A 10,115-nucleotide genomic window follows, 5' to 3' on the forward strand; every position below is an offset into this window, starting at 1 on the left:
CTTACCAGTCCAGTTACCACAGAAAACAGAAGACTCGATTTACTCTTGGACAAATATATATATATATATATATATATATATATATATAAAATTTAAAATCAATCTGCCATTGACTGAATCATATTGGGTATACAAGCAGGGAAAAGAAACAAAAGCATTTGGACTCGAATCAATTCTAACATCTTAGCTCATCACAAACTTTAAATTCTGTGTAAGAACCAATGAATACTAGAGGCCTAAAAGTATCTCGAAACCAGGACTATAACAGCTAACCACAACTGCCATACTGCCCTATAAAGTGGATAAAAAACAAACTGCCTTACTGCTGGGCACACTGCACCCGTGGCATGGGGTCATCATCATCTTCTTCATCATCATCATCATCATCATCATCATCATCATATGCCTCCCGGTACTGTTGTTTTGACTTGCGCCTCATCTCATCCTCAATATTGACATCATGCATAGTGGTTTCCTCACACTCATCCAGCTCCATGTCAGTCAAATGCTTCTTGCTTGGCTTGGGTGTTAGTATTGTCGCTATATTTCGGCATTGATCAGGGGAAAGAATCCCAGAATCTGGAAATTCTACGTTGAAATGGATGAAAAGCATGCCCTTTATGAATGGCCTTTTGTGATGCGGCATGCCCTCATCATTGATTGCTTTGGATTGATCTGAATTGGGAAAAACTAAATGAGAAAACAACTAGAAGATCACTAAATGAACAATTCAAGCGGTAATTATCAAATAGCAAGAAAATTACCAGGCTTCATGACTTCTCCAGGATTTGATTTGACCAGAAGCGGCCTGCCATCAAGATGAGTCAACACAAACTGAAACCCACACAGAGCCTCAGTTAAACTTAGTGTGTGTTCTATGTAAAGATCATCAAACTTCCGCTTGAACTTGGTGTGCTCCTTGAGTTGCACTATGATAACAATATCCCCGGTAATTGTATCAGGCTGCCAAACCATACATAGCAAATAAATATACAAAAATTCCACTCGAGACAGAGCTTTCAAAGGAACATAAAAAATTTACAAAAATAATTTGAGATAGTAGACAGTAACTTTGCCACTTGTGATGACAAGAACAATATGTTTGTAACTACAAGCAGTACAAAAGGCACAATTCTAAATTTGAAATCTAACTTACAGCTTCATCAGCCTGTCCCTCAAAGACAATTTTCTGTCCATGCTCCATTCCCTTCTCTATGTGCACATCCAGCACCTTCTTTTCGTAACTAATCTTGTTTCCTTTGCACGGTGGGCATTTATCTCTATCACTGATTACCTCACCTGCAAAGATGACACATGTCTTTAAGAATGGGAAAACCAATATAAGGTTATATAAGAATGATGAAGCTTGTCATTAAGTACCAGAGCCGCGGCAGTCAGGGCAGAGATGTTGCATCTGTTGAAACATGCCCAATCCAATTGACCGTGTTGTAACCTTCGTTCCAGTACCACGGCATCCGTAACATCTCCCTGTTGCTCCGCTCTTTGAGCCTTTCCTGAAGAATCAAGGGCTGGAGGTTAAACCCAATGGTTAGGACAAAATCCTTCCAAAAAGAACTATTCCCACAAAAGCGGTATCCACATTTTTCAATAAGAGGCGACTTTGCATTGACTGATATATACAGCCAAACTACCTTACTTATCATATATAGATGTTGGCAACTACGGTCTCATTCAATGCCATATTGGGAACACAGATTGCACTTGTTCTGGATATGCTAGTATCCTGTGTGCAACTGGGAACACAGAATGCAGAAGATCTAACAAATGTGAGATCACCATATTCTTATATATAAGAACACCTGGAAATGGATATTATGAATTTGAAACGTAAGTTACACCAAAAAATTATGATTGTTCTGGCTTTCAGCAATCAGTGCAAAACAAAAAGCAGTAAAGAGCACAACATGAATTTTATGCAACTCCCTTCAAAGATATATATAGGTAATCGTGTGGCATACAGACACATACCCTTTACATTTGGGACACAAAATATTCCTAGAGAGAGAGAGTTTCTTTGTTGTGCCATTATACAAGTCCTCCAAAGAAACCTTTAAGGTATGGACCACATCTTCACCTTGTTTCTGCCTTCTTACATGTGAACGATAACCTGCAAGATCAAAACCACATTTGTCATAACATAACATTTTGAAAACAGATTGGGGGGGAGGATCCATAGATAAAAGACCGATCAGCATAAATCAGCAAAGCTAACACTCACGTGGATTCAAAAACGTTTCAAATATATCAAATGGATTATGTGAGGGACCACCACGTCCTGGTCCGTCTTTAAGACCATCTTCACCATATTGGTCATAGACTTCTCTCTTTTCTGGATCATTAAGAACTTCATAAGCTTGACCTAACTCCTTGAACTGATCACAAACCCAACCGAATATGGTCAATTGACAATACAATACTGAAGTAAAATATATAACCGAAGACACACTTTTCCTTAAAGAGTTGCATGTTGAATAGCTAGACACTGCAAAACTATGGGGACTTAAGCGACATAAGGTTTGACCAACAAATATATGGAGGTGATACCTATACCATGGTAGCATATCTCTCGTAAAGGCAGAATATGGTGCACAAGGTTCTTGAGTTGGAAACTACATACATAATAAATTTAGAAAGGAAAACGTTTTAGTTTTAGTTGTATAAAGATGTTTCCCAAATTAAAAACAACGGTGACTATCTCGAAGATCCATGTCAACAAACACATGAAATGGGTTGGATTGGTATTAGGCTGGATACAGCAAAATAATTCTATTAGATCTAATGTACTTATTAGATCGAATAAGTACCTTGTGTCATAATTGAGAAATTCTATGGCTCGAATCTTTAGTATTGATAAGTTTTTCACATGAAGATCAAGGGTATTTCATCATTATCACCAAAAATTTTACATCTCAGGAAATAATAGTAATTTTGGAAACATTGTATATAGTTGACTGTTCCGCAAAAAGAATTTGTAATGAACAATCTCCTTTACTTCAAAAAAGTAGCAACTTGAAGCTTGAGACAATATCTTATATATTGAGATGTCAGAAAGAACAAATAATACAAAAGAGCATGTCACATCCAGTTCTTAAGACTTTGATGTCAAGCCTTCCAGCCGTTGACGCCGAAGCAAATCTGCTTGGTCCACTACTTTGTGACGAAGCTTGGTTACTTTAATAGGATATTTTCAGTTTTATCATCAGCAGTGCACTACCCAATAGTAAACCACATGGCAATGCATGAAAGAAGAGTGTATAAAACTATAAACCCACCTTTTCAGGATCTCCACCTTTGTCAGGATGATTCTTGATAGCAGCTTTCTTATATGCCTTCTTGAGCTCGTCTTGACTTGCAGTTTTGGGGACACCAAGGACCTCATAATACTTGATGTTATCACTGTTCCTTGAAGCATGGCGAAACATGATTGAAGCACTTTGATACTACTGCTACTGCATAAGTTGACAATTGCGGGCTTCCATAAGTATGTCCACATAAAGTTCAGTATTATTTTGTGTACATGAACTCAGAACAAGGAATATGGTATTGGATGCAAAAACCAATAGGTTGATAACTAGTAACTACAAAAGCACACAAGTAAAGATGTGCCTGTGCAATGCACACATGTATGTATACAAAATGTCAAAGGATGCAAGTCCAATAAATAAACAAATTGCAAAGAGAAGCATGTATTCCAATAAAAATAAATACTGAATGAAGGCAATCCTAACTCAACAATTCAGAAACAAATTTAGATATATCTCTAGCTCTCAATGCACCTCAAAATAAGCTGTAGACAACTTCAAAGTCTACTCTAATAAACCACAATAAATCATCTGCAAAACATAAGATGTGCATCCACATCCATGATGGAAAAAATTTCATCTTTACATGTAAACAAAAAAATGCATCCCCTTTTGATGTCCTGGTTCTCTTCAAGTCTTCATATTATAGATTTGTTAAAACAAATATGCTTTGGAATTGCTCAATTGATATAGAGTTTATCTAACACTGTCCTCCACTAAAGCATTGAAAGCACAATTTGGTTTAGTTTGGTTTAGTTATACTACGCAGCAAGAATTTGCCCGTTGTTTGTCAATGCCCAACCTATAAGGCTTAAACCAGTAAATTGATTATTTTCTTAATCACTTGATAAAATCACTAATTCTATGATTTTGAAAGCTTGGAATTCAATTAATCAACCATATGGACTTAAATTAAGCAATTCGATAAAACACCATCACTTCATAACTTGCAAAAATAAACCGCCCACAAAAATTTAACCCAGAATTTAACAGAGGAAAACAAAACCCGATAACAAAGAACCCAAGAACCAACAATGCCAAAGCAAAAGCATCAAACATAAATCTTATACAAAAACAGTTTTACACACCAGAAATGGACTTTGAGGACTATTCAATCAATCTCAAAACTCAAATAACACATAAAGTTTATTACTTTGCGCAAACTAAAAGCAAAGAACAAAAACCCACTATCGCAAAAACAAAGATTTATAAACAAATCTACAAAATTAAAGTCCCTACAAAATCTGACAAGAACTTAGTAGCACAGATCAGAAAGACAAGAGCAAGAAACAAAGATTTGCTCGAGAGACAGAGTAATACCTTTGGAACTGGGTTTCTCAGAGAGAAAGTATAAGTCTTTGAGAAGAGAAGACCGAGGTTGAGTGAGAGAAGAGGGAGTGGGTTTCCCTCAATGGCTCAAGTCTCTCTCCTCACCAAGGGTTATCTCAGTGTTGGGGGTTTATAAAGGAAAGGAGAATTGCTAAATCCAGAGCTGGATGTTGGAATTTAAGCTTATAAAGGAGGTTGGTAGTGACCAAAATTGATGTGGAAATAGCGTTTCCATTGGGAAAGGGAAAGTGAACTAGTGACTAGGAATATGCCAATAAAGAAAGGAGAAAGGTGCCACCCTACCTGACCCATGGTCCAATCACTCCATTGCTCTTATTCAATTATGGCTACTCAAAATTAAGAATGTTGTTATTTCGAAGACTTTGCATCTAGGTTGTAAACCAATGAAAATAACTTGTATTTTAATTTTAATTTTTATTTTATTTTTATGTAATTAATAAACAGCTTAACGGAAATGAAAGTATGTTTTGATCTGAAGGTCAGGTTGGCCTAAAAATCCGGGGTTGCAGGTTGCATCCTCATGGCAATGTTATATCGTAAGGTTGAATCTTGGCCGGGTGACAAGTTACGATTCAGTTAGAGCTCTAGTCTGTCTGCCCTGGTACCTCATGGATCTAAGTAGGTTACTTACGACTCCTGGGTACGTATTTTGTCTAGGTTGGACCAAAGATTCATATTCAATTTGTTAGGTTAACAATTGATATGATTTGATGTGTGTGTTGGTATTTTGTCCAGGTTGGACCAAAGAATCATATTCTATTTGTTAGGTTAACGATAGATATGATTGATGTGTGTTGATGTATTGTCCAGGTTGGACCGATTTGATGTTTTATCCAGGTTGGACCGATTTGTTATTTTGTCCAGGTTAGACCGATTGTGATATTTGAATTGTTAGGTTAACTATATGAGTTTGTCACGGTGTGACTTGCGTTGTTTTCTTTTGGAAAAAGAGTATTGTTTTGGGAAGTATGGTATGTTTTCCTTATTCTCAAGTTGAAAGGTTTTTCTCGTTTTTGGTGTGAGTTGTGTGCGGTTTGAGTTACTCATACGGGCTTGCAAAAGCTTACCGGGTTTGTTGTGTGGCAACCCGGTGCACCATTCAAACGATGTAGGGTTTAATCCTGCAGGTCAAGGTAATCATGGCTGAAGCTGAGGTAGCTTGTTGGCAGCAGAACAGGTAGGAAGAAATTTTGGTTGGCTTTGCCATTGTTATGACTTCCGCTATGTAGTAAACTCTGAGGATCATTTACTTTTTATTTTGTTGTTGACAATTTAATTCGTAAGATTATGTAATATATGACTCTGTGGGCGGGTCAATATTGACATAGTGGGTTCAAGGCATCTATACGTATGTAGTTTAAAAGGGAAAAAGTTTCCAGGTGCTTGGTATTGATGGTTGAACAATCACGCATATGTAATTATGGGATTATATATTAATTTTTATTTGTGTTAAAAATCAAGGGCGTGACAACAAATAATAGAGAACAATAATTATGAACTGAATAAACCTACTTTTTCTTGTCCTTTCATATATGATTTCTTAGCTTATGATTAGATTCTAATAAAACTTTCATTAATTCATGTATTCTTACATGTACAAAGTTTGCAGAACTTCAATTGAAAAAAAAAATGCCTTATATTCAAAGTTCAGAGTTTAGTGTGGAGTGTTTAAGGTTTCACAATGTTGGATGACGATAAAGTGATATTAACTAATTGTTCCAATGACATGACAATTCAATGCATTCAATAAAACATCAAACATTTTTCATCAATGGTTAAATAGGTAACTACCTACAGATAGTTACATAAATATAGATTGTTTAAAATTAGTTGAACATAAACTTTTAGTGACACAAATTTCATTTAAAAATCATTAATTCGAAAGCAGAGCTCCAAAATAACAAACAGAAACTATAAAACAATATCAAAAGCTAACAAAAATTAGCTTTCGTATAAAAATTGTAGTGCTGCCACTTGAATAAATTATTGCAAACAAATGAGTATAATTTAAGAAATTACATCACCTTAACAACAAATGCTGCACTTATTTCCTGACAATTATTATCTTCATAATTCAATCAAACATTTTATATCCTCTCCTAAAGTTTGATTTGTGCAGAACTAAAATGATCAGAAAACTGAACAAAAGTAACTAAATTGAGCTAAATCTAAATTTACCTGCAACAAGGAGTAGAGTTTTGCAAACTCAATGACCACAATACAACCTTTCTTTTTAATCAAGGGTTAATCAACTTAACTTTCACTCTAACTTAGAAGTACCTCCTTTATTTGGCCTACATAATAAGGCAAATGGAAATGTCAGACAAAGAATTTAACCTTTAGAAGAAAGCTGCAATGCACATACATCAAAAGGTATAGCAGGACCCATCTATATTGATCTGGCATCTGGATTTAGTTGATGGCATATATGTGTCTTGCTCAACTGTTTGATATGATAATCACATCTGAGTGGTAGGCTAGAAACAGATGTATGGGTAAAGAACTATCATGATTCAGTTGAGGTTGTTATACTTTTTTCTTATGATATGTTTTGTGTGGCAGGTATATTAAGTTTTTCTTATTACTTTGTTTATGATGCTTTGATTTGATGAGAAGTTGGTAGGGACTAACAAATATTGCTTGAGGACTTTGGTGCTTCTTTTTAGGGATGGGGATTTAGCCCGAAAACCCGAAATTCGACCCGAAACCGGGCCGAACGGTCCGAGCCCTTTAAAAAAATTTGACAGTTTTATAAAGCCCGATCCGAAAGCATTCTATAACGAGCCGGGCCCGGTCCTTAAAAGTTAAATTTAAAAAAAAAAAAAAAAAAAAAAGCCCGGAGGCCCGAACTCATGTATAATTAGTCATATTTTTTTTAGTTTTTTATTCTTCTCTCTTCTTCTTTCTGGACTCTCTCTTCTCTTTCTTCTTTCTTTTCCCGTCTCTTCTTGTCTTGTCTTCTTGTTCCTCCCTCCCCTCTTTTTTTCTTCTCTCTTCTTATCTTCTTTTCCCCAAACGCCTCCATTGTCTTTTTTTCTATTCTTTTCCTTGGTCTCCCCAGTCCTCCTTCTCCATCAAATCAATTGTAGATAATGAGAAATTCCTAATTCTTCTGTGTCTTTACTCAACCCCAAAAACTCACTCTCTCTCTCTCTAGTTTTTCTGTAGCTATGGAAGTTTGATCGGATAACAAAGTTTGAGCTTGATTTGATAATGAAGTCCGAGCCTGAGCAAGAGGATCAAAGTTTGAGCTTGATTCCATAAACCCAAACTTTCAATGGTGGTGGTTAGGTTGCTTTGGAGGGTGGAGGAATGGGTTTGGAGCAAGATCTAAGAACAGATCTGTTGTTAATTTTTTTAGCCTTTTGGGCCTAAAAAACTTGATGACCGGCCCAGTTTTTTTCGGTCTGGGCCTTTCTGGTCCCTTAAACTTAAAAACGAAATTTGAGCCCGGCCTGAAAAATTCGGGCTCCGTCCCGGGCCTTGCAAATTATGTACCGGGCTGGGCCCGTGGCCAGGCCTACTTCCTTTAACAAATATCTCATTCTATTTTTTGCCCTTCTATAACTTTAGTATTGCAATACTTTGAAAATCAATTCATGAATTCAAAACATATGCCATTATCAAAAATAGATATCAGTATGATTACTTCAATGCTTTTTAACCTTACATGAAACAAATACATATCTGCTTTGTCTTTCTATTTATCTTTGTTATTGTTCAACAGATAGTTACAATTAAATGTCTTAATGTATGTGATTTGATTTCGTTTTGTAGCCTAGGTTTTAACTTTTCAACAGTTCCAAGATCCAATTTTTTTGGAGACTCTCAGGAATAAACTGAGCAGTAGCAAGTTTGAGATTTTGAGCAGTAAACGTGCAGTAGAGTATCAAAAGAGCCTGACTTTCCCAACTTCTTGAATATAAGCAACCCGTAGGCACTAATTACAGAAAAAACGACATATCAGACTTTCAAAGCTTAAAAACATGCAGAAAGATAAATACTCACAACAACAATAATCAACAAAGGCATTTGCTCCATTGAAAGATTGAATTTTTATAAAATTTTCAAGCAGGTATTATAGTTTCAATTACAAACCGAACATAATTGTTTTGTTTTGAGTAAGAGCTCTCCTTCTCTCTCTTCCCCTTCCTCTCTCTCTCTTTCCCGTTCTCATCTCTCTCTCTCTCTCTCTCTCTCTCTCTCTCTCTCTCTCTCTCTCTCTCTCTCTCTCTCTCTCGTTTGTCTTGCCTCTTTCTCTGTATTGGGCGAACAACAAAATCTGAAAAGAAAAAACAGTTTTATCGAGGGCTAAAGACTGATCATCTGGAAGAGTTCATACTCTGAAAATTCAACTGCTAACCTTTGTAGTCTGCAAGAGCTGATGTCAGTGTACAGATTCTAGTCCAAATTCGTATCTCCAGAAAGAGCAAGAACCAACCTTTATCCTTATCCAATTCAAGGTCAACAACGAACCACAAAAACAAAATATCTCAGCTGAGGGCAAGACCGTCTTTCCAACCCTTAGGAACTGTTCCCTATTGAATCCCCGAAACTCCCTTTTAAAAACACGTACTCATGAGCATCAGATAGCTCCCCGCTACCCCCCATGATGTACTATGGCAACAAACTAGAGCTCTAACTGATCGTGTCCACAAACCCGGCCAAAGGTGTGAAGTCCCGATATATATGCCTGAGGTCACTCCCAGCAACCCCAAATCCTCAGACCTCCCCGGTCGTCAGATCATCAAAACCTTTTAAAATGGTCACTCAGGACCCAAAAGTTACTCAACTCACACAAAAGGAGATGTCACCCTGTGACCTCCAATCATCAGACCTCCCCGGTCGTCAGATTAAAACCTTAAATCAAACCAAAAGGAGAAATCACAACCTGTGACTCTCAGATCTTCCGACCCCCAGTCGTTAGATCAAAACATTCAAATCACATCAAAGCAACTCACACCAAATCTTGACACTTTTCAAAACAATAGAAATTCCCAATTCCCACAAAATGTTTCTCGAAAAGTCAAGCCCCAAAACAATAGAATGAAACCCATCAATACCTATTGCTTCAATTCACTCATCAACCCACAAGAATAGACATATTCCACGTAAATATATATATAAGTGGTCATTCACTCAGGAATGCCACTAATACCAACTATAGTTTGCAGTTAACTAAATAACTCTCAAAACAATAAGGTCAACCCGTTCGTGAATGAACTTCGTGAGATTACTCACCTCGAAACTCCTGCTGCGTCTTCAATACAGAACAATGCTACCAACCCACAAAATAGCCGTCCAAATACTTCGTCAAGTACCTAATCACAATCGGTTTCCACTTAGTAATAATTCACAAACGATTTAAGTCCGAAACCTCTGTTTTGAACTAAAATCCCCAAAGTGACGCCAATCGAGGCAAAACCACATCCGAGACCTCCC

At 36.7% G+C, this 10,115-nt stretch overlaps 1 protein-coding gene across 2 annotated transcripts; it reads right to left on the bottom strand.

Annotated features, from left to right (window-relative positions):
* Nucleotides 1–86: 86 nt before the first annotated feature.
* Nucleotides 87–4,800, bottom strand: LOC112175932 (chaperone protein dnaJ A6). 2 transcript variants are annotated; one of them, XM_024313671.2, is made up of 8 exons: nt 4,644–4,800; nt 3,294–3,470; nt 2,240–2,393; nt 1,990–2,128; nt 1,381–1,514; nt 1,157–1,299; nt 765–963; nt 87–675 (listed from the first exon to the last, which is right to left on the bottom strand). In XM_024313671.2, exons 2-8 carry the CDS (start codon nt 3,441–3,443, stop codon nt 320–322), a joined length of 1,275 nt encoding a protein of 424 aa, XP_024169439.1. In that variant the 5' UTR covers nt 3,444–3,470; nt 4,644–4,800; the 3' UTR covers nt 87–319. The 2 variants fall into 2 exon arrangements, with proteins under 2 accessions (XP_024169439.1, XP_024169447.1); XM_024313679.2 differs by having other exon boundaries at nt 3,294–3,493; nt 4,644–4,796.
* Nucleotides 4,801–10,115: the final 5,315 nt, after the last annotated feature.

The sequence above is a fragment of the Rosa chinensis genome, chromosome 1 (genome assembly GCF_002994745.2).
Source record: "Rosa chinensis cultivar Old Blush chromosome 1, RchiOBHm-V2, whole genome shotgun sequence".
Lineage (NCBI taxonomy): Eukaryota > Viridiplantae > Streptophyta > Magnoliopsida > Rosales > Rosaceae > Rosa > Rosa chinensis.

Excerpts from the sequence above, each read along its gene's own strand:
- LOC112175932 (XM_024313671.2), bottom strand. The coding sequence starts at position 3,443 with ATGTTTCGCCATGCTTCAAGGAACAGTGATAACATCAAGTATTATGAG. Across the intron at positions 2,129-2,239 it reads TGAAACGTTTTTGAATCCAC|GTTATCGTTCACATGTAAGA; the intron begins GTGAGTGTTAGC and ends TTGATCTTGCAG. Across the intron at positions 964-1,156 it reads AGGGACAGGCTGATGAAGCT|CCTGATACAATTACCGGGGA; the intron begins GTAAGTTAGATT and ends ATGGTTTGGCAG.